The sequence below is a fragment of the Musa acuminata genome, chromosome BXJ2-7 (assembly GCF_036884655.1).
Source record: "Musa acuminata AAA Group cultivar baxijiao chromosome BXJ2-7, Cavendish_Baxijiao_AAA, whole genome shotgun sequence".
In the NCBI taxonomy this organism is placed as follows: domain Eukaryota; kingdom Viridiplantae; phylum Streptophyta; class Magnoliopsida; order Zingiberales; family Musaceae; genus Musa; species Musa acuminata.
Window position 1 is genome coordinate 35,114,823 of NC_088344.1, and position 17,119 is coordinate 35,131,941.

The 17,119-nt window shown below is 42.1% G+C and overlaps 4 protein-coding genes across 7 annotated transcripts; 2 read left to right on the forward strand and 2 right to left on the reverse strand.

The window, feature by feature from the left end:
* Window positions 1-955: 955 nt before the first annotated feature.
* LOC135617826 (chitinase 2-like) lies at window positions 956-7,015 on the reverse strand. 4 transcript variants are annotated; one of them, XM_065118470.1, is made up of 6 exons: window positions 4,865-5,018; window positions 3,708-4,168; window positions 3,156-3,433; window positions 2,335-2,664; window positions 1,832-2,242; window positions 956-1,713 (listed from the first exon to the last, which is right to left on the reverse strand). In XM_065118470.1, the coding sequence occupies exons 2-6, from the start codon at window positions 3,862-3,864 to the stop codon at window positions 1,675-1,677; spliced, it is 1,215 nt and encodes a 404-aa protein (XP_064974542.1). In that variant the 5' UTR covers window positions 3,865-4,168; window positions 4,865-5,018; the 3' UTR covers window positions 956-1,674. The 4 variants fall into 4 exon arrangements, with proteins under 4 accessions (XP_064974542.1, XP_064974540.1, XP_064974541.1 ...); XM_065118468.1 differs by having other exon boundaries at window positions 3,126-3,433; XM_065118469.1 differs by having other exon boundaries at window positions 956-1,720; window positions 3,126-3,433.
* Window positions 7,016-7,152: 137 nt separating this feature from the next.
* LOC135617825 (pentatricopeptide repeat-containing protein At3g29230-like) lies at window positions 7,153-9,809 on the reverse strand. Its single transcript, XM_065118467.1, has one exon. The coding sequence runs from the start codon at window positions 9,801-9,803 to the stop codon at window positions 7,791-7,793; it is 2,013 nt and encodes a 670-aa protein (XP_064974539.1). The 5' UTR covers window positions 9,804-9,809; the 3' UTR covers window positions 7,153-7,790.
* LOC103992630 (pentatricopeptide repeat-containing protein At3g21470-like) lies at window positions 9,809-11,571 on the forward strand. The gene has a single exon (XM_009412416.3). It carries the CDS (start codon window positions 9,812-9,814, stop codon window positions 11,447-11,449), a length of 1,638 nt encoding a protein of 545 aa, XP_009410691.2. The 5' UTR covers window positions 9,809-9,811; the 3' UTR covers window positions 11,450-11,571.
* Window positions 11,572-11,654: 83 nt separating this feature from the next.
* On the forward strand, window positions 11,655-17,083 carry LOC103992631 (probable glucuronosyltransferase GUT1). Its single transcript, XM_009412417.3, has 8 exons — window positions 11,655-12,136; window positions 12,333-12,479; window positions 12,761-12,825; window positions 12,925-12,994; window positions 14,894-15,115; window positions 15,702-15,845; window positions 16,422-16,557; window positions 16,635-17,083. Exons 1-8 carry the CDS (start codon window positions 11,768-11,770, stop codon window positions 16,862-16,864), a joined length of 1,383 nt encoding a protein of 460 aa, XP_009410692.2. The 5' UTR covers window positions 11,655-11,767; the 3' UTR covers window positions 16,865-17,083.
* The last annotated feature ends 36 nt before the right edge of the window (window positions 17,084-17,119 follow it).

Here is a 17,119-nt window from a genome sequence, read left to right on the forward strand (position 1 = left end):
GCGTGAATCAGGGGATCGGGGTTGGCCCCCAGAACTGGTCAGAGGCACGGCATCAAAGATTGTATCTTTCCACCGTTTTTTTTTGACCGGTGGTTGGAGGAGTCAAACTCACACAACTGTGACGGCATCCATGCCGATTTCTCTTCCGAAAAAATAAATGTCAGTTGGCTCGAAAAAGCAATCTCACGTTTGCCGCAGCTGCAACGTTCTTAGTTACTTCTCAGCGTTTGGATTGTTACAAATTTTTTAATTATATTGATATTTTTATAATTATAATAGTAAAATATCTAGATTTATTTATCATGATAATATCAGTTTTATCGATAAAAATATAAAAATAAAAAAAATAAAAAAAATAATTTTAATGTTTAATGACGAACGATAATGTAGTTGGCATCAATATTGGTGCAATTTCCTGATCGCCTTTGATGACGATAATGTCTGCTTTCATCGTGACACAACTTGTCTTTACGAAAAGCATGTCATTAGTCTTATCATTGTCCACCCTGTGTTCCTTTATATCTGACACGAACATAATTGTCAAGCAAAAATTACATTACTCAATAGGTCAACAGTGAAGAGGGCACCATCTTTAATGTAGACATCGTGACGGTCACTACCATCAAGTAACTATATCGGCGTTGACAGCGATGATGAGGTTAACAATATGCCATCAAACACAACCAAGCAACGTCGCCGTCTGCCATCACTCACGTCGTCTCTTAAATGTCACTATATACATTTTTTAAAATATAAAAACCAAAACGATAAATGTAACTAAGTACAATTAGCCCGAGTTGGTAACTTCAGCACCGCGATGCTGAGCTAATTGTGAATGCAAAGGTTTCCGCTCTTCTCGCTGAGCTGCATACTGGTAGTGTCCCATCAGATACATTCACCCAACCAAAGATGTCAAATTCAATTCAGATATCATATCACCAAGAAGACAAAAGTGTCGACTTAAATGTTCTACAATAGACGTCATTTATTATCAAGTAGCAGTTCAGGACACAAACCAGGACTATAATTATTGGCCCCCTCCCTTTGCCAAGCGTTGCATCATTAAACATCGAATAAGTACATAAAATAGATGTAGCATGCGACTTCCCATTAACATCCACTCTGAAATAAATGCTGCTGCAGGCAGACAACCGTCCCCCACGAAGTTTGAATGTCAGCTTTTGGTGCAAAGAGGTAATACACCATGAGAAGCCGAAAGAGAATAGAGGCGGCTTTCGTGGAAGAGAAGGATGATAGACTGCCTGATAGGAACAGTAGCTGTGTTGTCTATAACCATGAGAAGCTCTGAGTGACACTCACTTTTGGTAAATCTGGTGAACACCGAAATAGATACCACGAAATAAATTGCAGTGTTTCAACTTCCACCAGATTCCAGAGAGAGACTAGTAAGAAATAAGTTGTACTTTGGTCGAAGAACTAAAACAAATCAGGGAAGCGCTGCAAAATTTACTGATGAGCATCTCTTCTAAGGCAGAACTCACAAGTAGTGTGAATCCATTTTCTTTTCTTGACATCGTCCTTTCAGTAAATATTGGCCCATAGCTATAACAAACACTTGGCTTTTGATGCTCGAAACCCATATAGACAAAAGGGGCCACAGGAATTTAGCTGGAGAGTGTTCTTGCAAGTGATGATAAATACTCAGAAAGAGGATCATTCAAGTGGGGGCACAAATTCACCAAAATCTCCAATCTGATCGATAATTCCAGAACCAAAAAACTTTAATTACAACTACTTAAAAAAAACCTAAAAATATTAATTATAGAAAAACAATTGCATCAGAAAAAGAAAATAGAAAGAAAAAATATACCTGCATGCCCGGTGACCAATGTTGGCTTGTTGTATCAGGTCCTGTATGAGGAAGACCACGCATACCACCATAAACATCATTATCAAAGTAAGGGATTGGATCAAGGATGTGATTCAGATTCTCCAAATCAGGCCAATGACCAGATGGGTTTGGGGCAAATGGAGTACTTGGCTCGACAGACACATAGGGATTTCCATCCCCAATAAGATCATTCAGCTCAACATACTGTTTACTATCAAGTTCTTGTAGCGTAGGACACAAGGCAGTTTCATTGAGAATGTTTTCAATTAGATCGATATTGCCAGAAATCAATTCCCCAGTAGAGAGATCGTCTAATTCATTATATACTCCTTCAGGGTCCATAGCTGCAGCTTCATTAACATTCATGCTAGGAATGGTTAAATCAGGCATCTGCAAAGGAGACCACCAAAGACGCATCACATACAACATAACTAATCATGCATTTGCATCAAAAGTTCAGAAGAGATGTGAACCATGAGTACCTTGCCATTAGCATTCTCTACGAGTGGAGAGCTATTAAGAAACTCTGCCAACTCCTCCAGCGATATTCCATCAACATCAAGAAGATCATGATCGGAAAGTAACTCAACAGCACTGGAAGCTATAGGCTGTTTGCTAACTGGATCCGCCTGTATAGCTTGGTTATCTAATGGTTCTGCACTCAGGCAAGAAGATACACAAGGAAGAGGAAAGGAACTCTCAATAGCCGTGTCATCCTCCCAGTCCTCTTCGTTAAATGGCGCACCATATTGCTCCCCAATTCTAGGACCCAGACCACTCTTTTGGAATACTTTGCAGAGTAAGTAAGCGTCCTGTATTGTATAACAAGGAAAGTCTAGTAAGTAAATTGTAAAATAATTAAGTACAACAACAAGATCAATAGCTTTTGCAAAAGAAAAGGTCAAATTGAATGCAGCATCCTTGCAGTGATATCAAACAAGAAGTAATTGTAAGAAAAGAAAAACATCCCCATAAATTAGCGTAGCTATGGTGACTTCCAATTGAACAGCATACTGTTTGACAGTGGCTCCTGCAACCTACTTCATGGAATGCAGACTCATGACAGGCTAAGCAGTCCCGGTGGATGGTTATGCCCTACGGTCTATAGGTGCCAAGCCAAAAGAATAGGTGCCCAGGTGATTAACAGGAAGAAGGAACAATAAAGCACGTAAAAATACAACTAAGCAACCAATACAATAAAGACACTGTATGCATAAAATACTATCCCCCGAGGACATTTTAGAAATGCAGTAACAAAGATCATACATAACACCTTTAAATAAGTATCGGAAGCAAGCTTAACCTGTGCGAATCCAGCATCAACCAATTCCCTGCTCTCTAGTCGGTACTCATACATCACCCAGTTAGTCCTTGTCCCCTTTGGTGGTTTCCCCTCGTGAAAAACTAGAGTCCTTCTCATACCAACCGTACAAGAGTTGTGAATGACAGATTTGTCTTTTCCAGTAGCCTTCCAATAACCACCATCAGTTGCTCGATTTGATCGAGAGCCATTTGAATATTTTTTATCACGATGGCAAAAGAAGTACCACTCAAGATCCCTTGTGCGCAACCGAGATTTTTCTGCGCAAGGCAGAAAGGCTGATAAGAATCAATGCCAACAAAAGGATACAACAAAGAAGAACTTCATGGAATAGTTATCTATGTTGGAGGGTGGTGGCTCCCTCGTGATCATTGCACTTGCCAAGAAACAATCCATAATATATTATTTTATCCATGTAGCACTATTTTATACACTGGCAAAATTCTAGGTATTTTGAAGTTTACAAGCAACCGAGAGTAAGATGACATCTTTACCATCCAAAAAGGATCAGATACGAAAGTGACATAAGATTACCTGGGAGTTCCCAAGGGGCGAATTTGTATAGCTCAACTTCAGAAATAGCCTCAGACCGGAAAGGCTTTCCCATTACTTTCCTCTTCAAGTAGTACCAAACAAGCTCAACATCAGTGGGGTGAAAACGGAAGCCCGGTGGGAGGTTGGTCTTAGCCATCACGATCTCTTGTCTATAATACTATAATGAGACTTAAAATTTGATATAGCCAAACAGCAATAACAGTATAACTGTGCTTCTCAAAAGTATCCTCAGCAGCGAAAACCTTTGTTGGCTCAGAAATGGAAACCTTTGGATTAAGTTCAGCTCCGAGCCAAAATCTCTGAATTATCAAGTCCAGTGCCGAAATAATGCTTTACGACAACAAAACAACAGACTACGGCATATGAACCGAAAGTCGCACCAAATAAAACTAGGATAGTCCGTTCTGATGTCAAAAGACATTTGATATGCAAGCAGAACCCTGTCAGCAGCAATTACATGTTACAAACCAGATTATTTACTGAATAAGCATCAAGTGATAAAAATGGAAAAGGCAAAAACTCAGGCTAAAGTAAATACGGCGGCGGCAGCAGCAGCATCATCATCATCAGGTGATGAAACCAAAACCAGAGACACAAAATCTTACAATATGAGATAAACATGATTGATGCTCCAAAGAAACAAGATGCTCAAACAGGAGAAGGGACCAAAATCTATATATAGAAAAGGGCTTCCAGAGATTACAAAGAATATAAGTCAATAAATAGGCATATAGATCTACACCCGAATTTTCAGAGTCGGTCTGATCTGACTCGGAAAAACATCACAAGGATCATAAACTCTGCATATGCATACAGACCTACGCTACTAGTGATCGGAACAAGTACATAGCAGATCCGTTGACTTCGATCAACCGGATCGGTTGACCGAACGACTCAGCACAACCCACCTCAATCAACAGATCTACAGAGAACCAAAACTCTAGCATGGAAAAACACAAGATCTAATCGAAGCAAAATACGCCGATCATCTCAGACACGGACCGATGCAGCGGACAAACAAAGAACTCAAGCTCGATACCAACTCATCCAAAAAGAACACAGATCGAAGACGGAAGATCGATCGTCGAAACAAAGATGCGATTACGAGATCGAAGGTTTAGGGATGGCAAACGTACGCCTGGGGAGCTCTATCAAAGCGTAGATCAGTGCGCCGCCCTTGACCCTGTGGGTAACGAAGAAGGAAAGGGGGGGAGGGGAGGAAGCGAGGTTTATATAGGCACGTGATCGACTCGTGCCGTTAGTCGTGTCGCGTATCGTACATTGCTTCCCACGCACTCCTCCTCTTCCCATTGGCCAAACAGAAAACCACTGATTCGAATCAAATTCGGATCAGGATTTGACCCGAATCCCCGATTGCATTGTACTTACGATGAGCTTCCGACGCACTCCTCCTCTTCCCATTGGCCAATTAGAATCCGTACCGAGTCCATGAATCAGATGTGACCTGATGATTAGAGTCGAATTCGGACAAGAGTTTGACCCGAAGCCACGATTGGCACTCCTCTGCTTCCCATTGGCCAATTAGAAATCGTAACAGGTCTCGCTAAGGATAAGAGTCGGATTTGACCCGAAGCAATCATGATTGCATCGTGGTGGTCGCGTACACTTGGAGACATCAGAGCCGAGCATCACAATTGGTGCTGTTGTCGATCAAGAAGGCTTGAGACTTCCTCTCGTAGTAGTACCCGTTGGACGAGGAAGCATCCGCCGAGAACACCATCACCCCGTTCACCTCGAATCCCTTGCACTCGAGCAGCCGTAGGGCGTCGAAGAACGAGTCGCCCTGAATCCCTCTGCCGTTCACCTCGTAACTGGGCAGCAGCTTCGTCGCGTCGAACTGCTTCGCCCGCAGCGCAAATGCCTCCTGGTATCCGCTCGGCCGGCTCACACGCTCGGTGTAGAACTGGTAGTTCACGTAGTCGATGACGCCGCCGTACCGCCGGAAGAGCTCGGCGTAGCGCCAGGCGATGTCGTGGTAGGGCGCGATGGTGGCCACGGTGATCACGCCCTGCTCCTTGAGCTGGGTGAGCAGCTCCCCGATGCAGAAGGTAAAGGTTGTGTCATTCTTCGGGAACACCTCGTAGTCGATGTCGATGCCGTCGAGGTGGTACTCGGCCGCGAGTGACTTGAGAGAGGCGAAGGCGTTGGAGATCCACGACGAGGGGTCGGTCGGGTTGTACCACCGGAGGACCTTATCGCCGAGGCACCAACCGGAGAGGCTCGCGAGGAACTTGGCGTTGGGGTGGTCGGCTTTCATGGCTCGGACAGCAGTTGGGGTGAGGGTGGAGGCCCAGTAGGGGGAGAAGACGCCGTTCTGAGGGGCGCCGGAGGGGTCGGCGTCGATGGCAAAACTCAGAATGAAGTGGAAGTCGATGTTGGGATCGACCGGTACGTCGGAGAGCCTCACCGGATTCCCGGTGGCTCCTATATATTCCATCATCACCTTCCCATCTGCGAAGATTAGTTTACACAGCATCAAATCATTGATCATCCAGACAAGATGAAGCTGCAAGTAAAACAGCGGTGGATCACGATGTGTCGAGCATGCAAGGATCAAAGAAAGGTTTAAATTTCTCATCTATGCGCAAACAAATCTTACTGCGAGCCGAGGGAGAAGAAGAGAATTTACCGCAGGATTGGCAACCGAAGAGGAGAACTGCTGCTAGAGAAAGTTGCAGGAGCTTGATGCTGACCATGGCTTCAACCTTGAGCACGGCGAGAACCAGATAGTAAGAGTTATATACTATTATTTCTGTCTGCAGCCGGCTTCGTTGAGCTTCACCTGTGCTCATCAAATATATGGCAGGACATATGATATTATTTCTTCCAGTGTCTTGTGCTTTGATGGAGCTGAGGATGCGAGGCAGGTTCTTTTAACCCTTTCCTCCAGAGAGTCCTCTGAGACTTGCCTCTTGTTTTGATAGCTTTGGAACTATATGGCCTGCATATAGTCTCAAAGTTCTAGTTGAATAGTAATTATGTGCACTACTGTTCGTCTGTTCTTTCTACATAGAAGACTGCTTTTCTGGAACATCAATATTTGAGAATTAATAATGCTAATAAACCACTACAACATGAAGTACAGTTTGATGTAAATTATTGGCAACTGTTTGGGCCCGAACAAACAGAACTAATAATATGGAAAAAAAAGGAGGTTAAATCGGCTGTTGGAGCATAGAAAACAACATAATCCAAGAAAATGGATTAGGATGAACAAAGGGAATTGAAATTTGATGTATACTGTTGATCTGAAAGGAAGTGAAAATGAGATACCTTTGATCATTGTATTATCAAAGACTCTGCAGTTTGCATTCATAAAAGCAAAGCTGTGAACATCCATATATCAAATTCAAAATTTTGAGACTGCATTTATGGCCTAATGTTTGGTACCATATCTGATTCAGGAAACAAGTAGGAGATTTATGACAAATATTGATTGTTCTACAAAAGGATTAATGCCCTCAGCTGAGAAGCTCTAAAGAACTTGGCTACAATAGATTTCATTTTTTCTATGGTATTAAGGGAAAATTTGGATCTAGAATTTAGAAAGAACGGTGCAGAACTATACATAAATTACCTGAAAGTTAAGATTATATAAATAGAAACACTTCTTCTGAAAGTTTCAGATACCAAACACATACTGATAAACATCCAGTGCGGCAGGTAATCCAAATGACTGCTTGAGGTTGCACATCAATCACAAAGAACTAACTCCTTGACTTGAGCAGAGAATAAGCAGCTGACAGGCAGGTGCATGGTTGATCTTTGTATCAGCACAGTTAAACAGATCGGCCTATGCAAACCACCATACACCCCACCAAGATGAGAAGGAAACACCAGATCATTCAACAATGAGTAACCACTGCAGATATGATTGCTTAGACTTCTTAATACCATGGTGTTAGAAATCTGATGAATATGCATCCGATTATATTGTTGATGGACACTCTGTTTTGCCTATATATAAATGCTGTTTGTCAATTTCGGCACGAAGCTTCTCATGCACAAACAGATGATACTTTCTCCTCGGCATGTCAACAGCTACAAGTCTGCATTAGCATACAACAAGCCAAGTTGGCCTCTGAAAGGCGTGTAGCCTAATTGTCTCATTAGCTCTGTTAATCCATCCAAGGCATCATAGATCTCCTTCCTCCTCTTGTGCCTTGTATCCTTGACCAGGAACTCATGGACCTCTCCACCCACTTGGATTGAACTACAACCAGGCACTTTTTTGATTCCCTCCTTTCGCATCATTGCTCGAACATTCACAACACTGTCCCACTTTCCTTCTACTGCACCGGAGTTTGAAACCAGAACCTGATAGCAAGAACTCAGTGGCTCTAAATCAACAATTTTTTGACTGACAAACTCTACCAACTCTTGAGCTCCATGAGAAACGCAAGAACTGAGCAAAGTTGCCCATAAAACAGCATTGGGCTCCATGGGCATGTTCTGAATAAATTTGAGTGCTTTTTCCAACTTCCCTGCACGGCCAAGGAGGTCTACCATGCATCCATAATGCTCCATTCTTGGCCGAATGCCATGTTTTTCCACCATTTGTTTATATATGATCTGACCTTCTTCAACAAAGCCTCCATGTGTGCATGCAGATAAAACAGCAATGAAGATAACATCATCAACTTCCATTCCTTCCATGCTCATTCTCTTGAAAAGGGCCAAAGCATCTCTACATTGCCCATTGTAAGCTAAGCCTGAGATCATCGTTGTCCATGTTATGATGCATTTTCTTGGCATCTGTTTAAACACAGACTCGGAATACTTTATGTCCCCACACTTTGCAAACATATCAATAAGAGCATTTCCCAGTGCAATTGTTAGGTGAATGTTGTTCTTCTTTATGTAGGAGTGGATCCAATTTCCATGCTCAAGACTTCCCAAATGAGCACAGGCTGAGATGACACTGGTGAGGGTAGCCTCATCTGGTGGAAACCTCCTCTCTAGCAACATCAATTGAAACATGCTCAGTGCCTCGTTAAATCGACAGTTCTCATTGTATCCCGCTATCATTGCATTCCATGAAACCACATTTTTCACCGGCATTTCATCGAAGACCTTCCTTGCACATTCTAAATCACCAATTTTGGTATAAGCCGATATCATAGTTGTCCAAGAAACCACATCTTTGTCTTCCATCTGATCAAAAATCGATTTTGCAGCCGAAACATCACCGCTCATCACATATCCTGAGATCAAGGTATTCCACGAAATAGTGTTCCTCGTTGGCATCTGGTCAAACACCGATCGAGCTGAGGCCATGTCTCCAATCCGAGAAAGACCCGTGATAACTGAATTCCAAGAAACAACATTCCTCTCAGGCATCAACTCAAAAATAGCCATAGCCCGTGCCATGTCCCTACGTTCCATGTACGCCCCAATGATCGAATTCCATGAAACCACATCCCTTTCAGACATATCATCAAATAATTGACGGGCCAAGTCAATATCCTTGGTACATCTTGCGTAAGTACCTAAGAGGGCATTCTGAACAAAGATATAGCACCCAAATCCAAATCTTAGAATTTGGCAATGAACTCCTTTACTCCACTTCAAAGACTCCAAGGATTCACAGGCTTTCAGGAGGAAAGAGAAGGTGAAGTTGTTCGGTGGAATTCCCAAAGCCCTCATCTTGTTGCAAGCGGAGAAGGCTTCATTCTGGCATCCTTTCTCGACAAAGCATTTTATCATGGTATTATGCACAACGACATTCCGGCTTCGAGCATTCTGGAAGATCCGCATGGCATAGTTTAGGGAGTGGAAAGCTGAAGAGAGATCCATGAGCTTGGCAAGGATAAAATTGTTTTCTCCCAGAGAATGTACAATAATCTGGAGATGAATCTGCTTCAGCTCCCTCAAACTTTTGACCTTCTGGATTATTTGGAGCATCTTCTGCTCCATCTTCCCCGGATATGAAGCTTGCATGACAGTTATTATAGTTGAGAAGGGTACCTGGGTAAACTGGAGAATGTGTGCACCTGCTGCTCTATATAAGCTCGAGAAGACGGTAAGAGTAGCTTTACCATAATGCCCTAACATTGGTTGTAATGCCGCCAGGCCACGTCTACGTGAGGCAGCTCCATGTCTCTCTTCTATCCAAAGCAACACAGGATCCACTGCTGTGGACTCAGCTGTTTAGAGATTACCTCTCTCATGGCTTTCCAAAGGAAGCTCTCCTCATATACACCCGAAATCTACCAAACAGAGCCCATCAACGTATCCTGCCTTTGGTCCTCAAGGCATGCACCTCACTCTCTTTCGTCGCGCTTGGACAATCTCTGCATGCGGAGTCGGTGAAGTATGGGATAGACCATGAGCTCCTGGTCGGGACCTCCTTGGTTTCCATGTACTGTAAATGCCATCGAACGACAGACGCTAGAAGGATGTTTGAGGAAATGCCGGAGAAGAATGCGGTGACCTTTAATGCGATGATCAGCGGATACTCCATGGTTGGTGAGATGGGCTCAGCTTTGGACCTCCTCGATCGGATTCCCGGAAAGACTCCGGTGACCTGGGTTGTGTTGATTGAAGGTTTCGCGAGAATCGGTGATACCGTTGCCGCGAGGCGCTTGTTCGACCAGATCACGGACCAGCTGAGGACGGTCCCGGCATGGACTGTTATGGTCCATGGCTATGTTATTAACGGTGAGACGGATGCAGCGAGGACGTTGTTCGACCAAATGCCGTGCAGGAATGCCTTCGTGTGGTCATCGATGATCACAGGGTACTTCAAGAAGGGCGACGCTGCGGAGGCCCAGAGACTGTTCGATCAAATTCCCGTGCGGAACTTGGTGAATTGGAATGCGCTGATCGCGGGTTACACCCAGATTGGATGCTGCGAGAAGGCATTGGAAGCGTTCAGGCGGATGCGGAGGGATGGTTTCGAACCTGATGAGTTCACAATGGCTAGCTTGCTGTCAGCTTGCGGGCAGCTGGGTTCTCTGCAACATGGTAGAGAGATCCACGAGCTGATCAATGGGCGGAGAATCAAGATGAATTATTTCGTGCTGAATGGGCTGGTTGATATGTACGCAAAGTGCGGGGATGTCGAGCGAGCAAGGAGCATATTCAATGGGATGACCAAAAGGAACGCCTCGTGCTGGAACTCCATGATTTCGGGCCTCGCTAGCCATGGTCAAAGCAGAGAAGCTCTCCGGCTTTTCGCGGCAATGGAGGAGTCGGAAGAGAAGCCCGACGCGATCACATTCCTCGTTCTTCTTTCCGCTTGCACGCACGCAGGATTTGTGAAGGAAGGGCTAGAGATCTTCGCGAAGATGGACAAGTACGGATTGGCCGCGGGAGTAGAGCACTACGGGTGTTTGATCGATCTGTTGGGGCGAGCGGGAAGGGTAGCGGAAGCTTATGACGTGATCCAGAAGATGCCGATGGCGCCGAACGAGGTGGTGTGGGGGGCATTGCTCGGAGCTTGCAAGCTGCATCTGGAGACCGAGGTGGCCGATAAGGTGATCCGCCATGTGGGTCGCTTGAACTCGGTTGCCGGATGCGATGCGCAGTACGTGATTCTATCGAACATTTATGCTGCTTCAGAGAAATGGCAAGAAGCGGAGAAGATAAGGAGGGCAATGCAGGAGCACGGAATCCAGAAGTTGCCTGGTTGCAGTTCTGTTGTTGGCGGGGAAGACAATAGGGGTTGGAAACCTATTTTCTTAGGTTTACCAAATTAATTAATTAGCTTACCATTAATTACGTCTTATGTCACTGTAATGAGATCATGAAAACCGATGCGATTAATCATTAAGTTCTTATAATTAGGCCAAAAAAGGCATTTATCGGTTAAGTATTAAAGTATCTTAATTTTCTCAGTTATATTTGCGGTTCTTTTATTCTTCGCAGATAGAGGTCTGTACCGATTTGAATTCGAGCTCTAATCGGTGGGAGTTGAGCTCGAGCTCGAGTTGGTGTTCGATCGAGTTCTGAATCGATTAGTTTGTTGAGCTCCACTTAACCACTTCGATTCGCTCCACTCCGCTCGATCTGCCCCAATGGGAAGCATCAGCCGCGGCCGCAACCTCGGGCCGGGCGCCGGCGCCGGAGCACTACAGGTGCCGTGCGGACGGGTCCACCAGATCGGCGCGCTCGCCCTCATCGCCGCCACGTTTCTCCTCACCCGCGCCTTCGACCGTCTCTCCTGCGGCGTCTCCTATGGCGGTCTGGCCTCCGTGACTTCCTCCGCGGCCCTCTTCGATCGGGCCGGCTCCCTCTTCTGGCCCGACCGGGGTTACGGCTCCCGCCTCGACCTCAAGATCTACGTCTACGAGGAGAAGGAGATCGATGGCCTTCGCGAGCTGATGCGCGGGAGGGACGGCCGGATCTCCCCCGACGCCTGCGTCAAGGGCCAGTGGGGAACGCAAGTCTGCCGTTTAACCCTCTCTCATATATCAAGATTCGAATTAATCTTTCCTCGCATTCTTTGTCACTAACAGGATAATATGTTGCTATCTGAAATCTCTGATACCAATTTCCTAAAAGGAGAAGCCCTAAATGTATGCCCATATGCTTCTGATTGTTCGAGTTTGAAGTTGATTTGGTTTGATTGATGTTATATAGGTCAAGATCCACCAACTGCTTCTCAAGTCAAGATTCCGGACAATTCACAAGCAGGAAGCCGATTTCTTCTTTGTTCCGTCGTATGTCAAATGTGTGAGAATGATGGGTGGTTTGAACGATAAAGAAATCAACAAGACATATGTAAAGGTAGATTAATTTTGATTATCTTTCTTTCTTTCTACGATTTCGAGTGCAATTACAGTTTCAGAATCTTGTACTTGCATACCGTTTTTGTTCATTGGTTGTCAAGAGAGGGGATTTTGTTTATACTTATTCCTTGTTCTTATTTGGAGTCCATGCAATTTTGGTTTATTTGTGTAAGTTGCGTTCAACTTAGGTAGTAGATCCATTGGTTTATCTAAAGATTTATGTTTTTCCGTAGACTTCTTTATGATGAAATTGCTCATTGCTTTGTGTTTGATGTTAAGATTCTCAGTCAAATGCCATATTTTCGATACTCAGGAGGCCGCGATCACATATTTGTCTTTCCTAGGTATTATATTTTCTGCTTTTATTTCAAATACAGCTAAGCGTCTCTTTATTTTAACATACTGTGTTGTGCTTAATCACAATTGTTTCACAAGAAGTGCAGTGGGGCTGGTGCTCACCTGTTTCGCTCTTGGGCAACATTCTTGAATAGGTCAATAATTCTGACTCCAGAGGTATTATTTCTTGTCCTATGTGGGTTTCATATGCATAAACAAATAGAAGAAAAAAGATGATGAGATGAATAGTTTTTTAATATCTTTTGTCCATGTTAGTTGTCAAAAAGATTGTTACTACTATTGGTGGTATATAGTGATTATCTTAATCTCATTCACAAGTCTTCCTACATGTTTCAGATTTATAATTTTTGTTGCTGAAGTGTCGTGGTTAAATTTTTATTAAGCACCTTCCCTCGAAAGCAAACCATTTATTTGATTGCGGAGGTGGTTTAATTGCTTACATTAGTTCATTTGGTTCGAATCTATAGTAGTTAAGACAAGGTTGGATTGGAATGTCTGGTAAGGGTTTCAAAAAGTAGCAGATTGCAAATAACACTAAGATAAGACAAGTTGTCTTAAATGCCAGTGAATACCTGTTAGTGTGTTTGTAAGAAGGGCTGAAGGGGTGACTTAGTTCAAATTCATGGCATCATCAGGTGGAGAATAAAAACTACATGTATGGGACCTAAACAAAGGAGTAAGATTGATGCATTCAACATGAATGGTTTGGACCTTAAAAACTTTGTTGCTTCCAGTGACGTTGTTAGTGTTGTTTAAAATTAATCACCAAAAACTATTGGGAGTACGCAAACACGATTAAACTAGCTCTTTCAAATGGACAACTAAGCTTCCTTATTTCTCTTTTGTGTTTGATGGAAAATAGGGGTTTGGAACCACTGAACCAGATAACTAGTAAGCACTTCAAGATCTATCATGGTATCTTTATTAATCCCTACATCGTAAGAATAATTTCTGTTTCTTGTAAGTGAGATAAAAAGTTCGATTCGGAGGGGTTTATTTTGTTTGTGGAACGAAAAGATAGGAAGAACTGCTTAAACTTTTGCCTTTGATATTTAATCTCTTTTCTTAAATGGGTAGAGAATTTGAGAGAAGATCCCAATGCTAGGAAATGAAACCAGGCTATAGAAGAACAACTTTCTACATATTTTCATATTTTTTAGTTCAAGAAAATGATTTATATACTCAATTTACTTTTCTATCCTTCAGAAATTTATGTTTTTTCCTCCACCAGTGTGCTTCCTTTTTTCTCAACCATTGTCTTGGTGTAATTACATTAGCATAGTTGACTGGATGATATGCAGGTTTTGGTAAAAATCTTAAACTGGCCATATTTTTAAATTCATATGTAAATTAAGCTTTTTTACATTTGTGTCTATATCCTTCATCAAGGCTAAAAGAGATGTATGTCAGAAAGTCTGCAATTCCTCATCTAAAATCTAAGTTAGTGTTTGATTTTCAGAATGACAAGCAAGATGTTTCCTTTTTTTATCGATAATATCTTATTCAATGCTTTTCTTTCCTTTTTATACTTATCCTTTTCTTCTTCTCTTATCTCTTTTTCTCGTTTTCTCGTTTTCTCCTCTTCTTTTTGTTTCTTCTCTTCTCTTTAATGTTAAATATCACCTCATAGCAACCCCATTAGCTGTGAGCCAAACAATATCAGATTAAGGTCGCTATGTGTATCAGCGTGATTCTAGTGTTTTATGTTTGTGTTGGAATTTTTAGTTATTGTTCCTTAGCTTAGAGAAATCGTGCTACATTGTTATTTTAGGACTGCAAGCTCATTGTGATGCTCCTGATGTGAACTAAAAAAATAAAGTATAAGTAGCTTATGTTTCTAGTGAAGTCTTTTCTGATTATTGCTTGGTTCTAAGGTTTCCCCACTATCTTTTTATGGTGATTCTACTAAAAATATTAGTCATTTGTGTTGCATGTTGTAGAATATTAATTTTGGTGTATCTTAGTTTTACATTCATCTATTTTAGTATTCATATTTCATTATTTTATTGACCGTGCATATGTAATTGTTGAAACGATGGTTATCTTTTTTTTTAGGGTGATCGCACCGATAAGCGTGACATTAGTGCTTTTAATACTTGGAAGGATATTATCATTCCTGGAAATGTTGATGATGGAATGACCAAATTTTATGGCTCCAATGTGGTCCAACCTATTCCATTATCAAAGAGGAAGCACTTGGCGAACTTTTTAGGACGTGCCCAGGGTAAGGTTGGTCGCCTTCGATTGGTGGAACTTGCTAAACAATATCCTGATAAGGTTAGTCTATTATTATGATATATTTAATTTTCATACATAAATTTTGTTTTCCTAACTTGAAATCCCATGCTACTTATTAGGTTGACTGATACTCATTTTACACATATAAGCACAAGTCACCGTGAGCTACATGTGACCTTAAAGCTGGTAATACATGGAAATCATCCATAAACAAAAGCCTTATTCTTGGAAGAAGGGATTTCAAGTTTTCTAGCCATATATATTTGGATATATGCACAATATAGATTATGATACAAGATGTTCTGCTCAAGGATAGGCTGGAATACACTAAATTTTTCTCTTGGGTAGAAGCCATAAACATTATCGCACAAGTTGAACTCTGATAGATCAGAAAAGCTTTTGGTATGTTGGGCTTTTGGAAATATAGAAACTTGAGGTGTCTGGTGCTTATGTTTTTATGAAGATTTTGTTCTTCTATCTGCAAACAAAAGAGGCAAGATAAGAGCAAAGAAGATACTTTAACTAAAGTAAATGGGAAATGTGCTATTGAATTAAAGAGTGTTTTGATTTCATTCTCAGTATTATTTGATTTCCTGAACATCAAGCATATTGATTTCATTTGCAGCTGGAATCTCCAGAATTGCAACTCACAGGGCCTAACAAGTTGGGAAGGACTGACTACTTCAATCACTTGAAGAATGCTAAGTTTTGCTTAGCTCCACGTGGCGAGTCATCATGGACACTTCGCTTTTACGAGTCATTCTTTGTGGTCTCTCTCTCTCTCTCTCTCTCTCTCTCTCTTTCTCTTCTCTCTGTGTGTTGTGTGTGTGTGTGTGTGCAATCATGCAGAGATGCAAACAGAAAAACATGCAGATGATTACACACTCACATAGGCACAATCATGTATGAACACAAGCACATGCATGATACCAATGTTTCTGTAAGTTCAGCCTAGTGGTTGCTGTTAAGACTCACAAAACACAAGCTTGTACATGATAGACATCAAATTGTTATTCCACAACATACTTGTCACTGCACACTTTTTCTGGTATTAAGATCTTTTAACTAAAGATTGGTACTCTTTTATCCAAGTATTACCAAATTTGTGTTCATACATCATACAAATGATTATCATTGTTTAGAGTGATAAATGTAACATAAAGTCATTCATGATATCCAAATAACTAGAGGATAGTAACAATCTTGCCACTTCTATTGTTGGTTCGGATCAACTTATTAAATCTTAAGAGGCGTGCACTTTTAAACCTTGCATTTATATTATCGTAACAGAGGTTTGTGGATACATATTTCTGCTGAGTCTCTAATTCGATGAGCTGTTATACAGGAATGTGTCCCTGTCATCTTATCAGATCAAGTTGAGCTGCCTTTCCAAAATGTGATCGACTATACTCAGATATCCATCAAGTGGCCATCTACTCGGATTAGCACACAACTCTTGGAATACCTAGAGACGATACCAGGTTAACTTTTCTTGGGTGCTTTCTTTCTGCTGACTCTTCAACTGCGTCTGATCATCCTGAATGTTTCACACTGCCAGATGAAGTGATTGAAGCCATGATAGCTCGTGGGAGACAGGTGAGATGCCTATGGGTATATGCCCCAGAAACCGAGCCATGCTCCGCCATGGTAGGTATCATGTGGGAGCTTCAAAGAAAGTTGAGGCGTTTTCACCAGTCCGGAGAAACATTTTGGCTTCACAATGGCTCTGTCGTTAACAGAGACCTTGTTGAGTTCCATGATTGGAGGCCACCTGTTCCCCTGCCTTGATCATCACATATTAGCTCTGGAGATTTTGTTTGGAGTTGCTTCATTTCTATATTTCCATCATTTTTGCTCGAATATATGTATATGGACATTTACACCAAACCTGGAACTGTTTTATATGGTTCCACTCTACCATTACTTTCACAAGAGAGTCTCTCTCTTTTTTGGATGATGTGATCTTGAAGCTCAACTTTTGAGCATATTATATTTTTCTTGCCTCAATATTCAAGATTATATATCATAAATCATGCCATCTGT

Excerpts from the sequence above, each read along its gene's own strand:
- LOC135617825 (XM_065118467.1), bottom strand. The coding sequence starts at position 9,803 with ATGTTAGGGCATTATGGTAAAGCTACTCTTACCGTCTTCTCGAGCTTA.
- LOC103992631 (XM_009412417.3), top strand. The coding sequence starts at position 11,768 with ATGGGAAGCATCAGCCGCGGCCGCAACCTCGGGCCGGGCGCCGGCGCC. Across the intron at positions 12,826-12,924 it reads CACATATTTGTCTTTCCTAG|TGGGGCTGGTGCTCACCTGT; the intron begins GTATTATATTTT and ends CAAGAAGTGCAG. Across the intron at positions 15,116-15,701 it reads CTAAACAATATCCTGATAAG|CTGGAATCTCCAGAATTGCA; the intron begins GTTAGTCTATTA and ends TTTCATTTGCAG.
- LOC135617826 (XM_065118468.1), bottom strand. The coding sequence starts at position 3,864 with ATGGCTAAGACCAACCTCCCACCGGGCTTCCGTTTTCACCCCACTGAT. Across the intron at positions 2,665-3,125 it reads CTTCCGATACTTATTTAAAG|GACGCTTACTTACTCTGCAA; the intron begins GTGTTATGTATG and ends TATACAATACAG. Across the intron at positions 1,714-1,831 it reads ATTGGTCACCGGGCATGCAG|ATTGGAGATTTTGGTGAATT; the intron begins GTATATTTTTTC and ends ATTATCGATCAG.
- LOC103992630 (XM_009412416.3), top strand. The coding sequence starts at position 9,812 with ATGCCGCCAGGCCACGTCTACGTGAGGCAGCTCCATGTCTCTCTTCTA.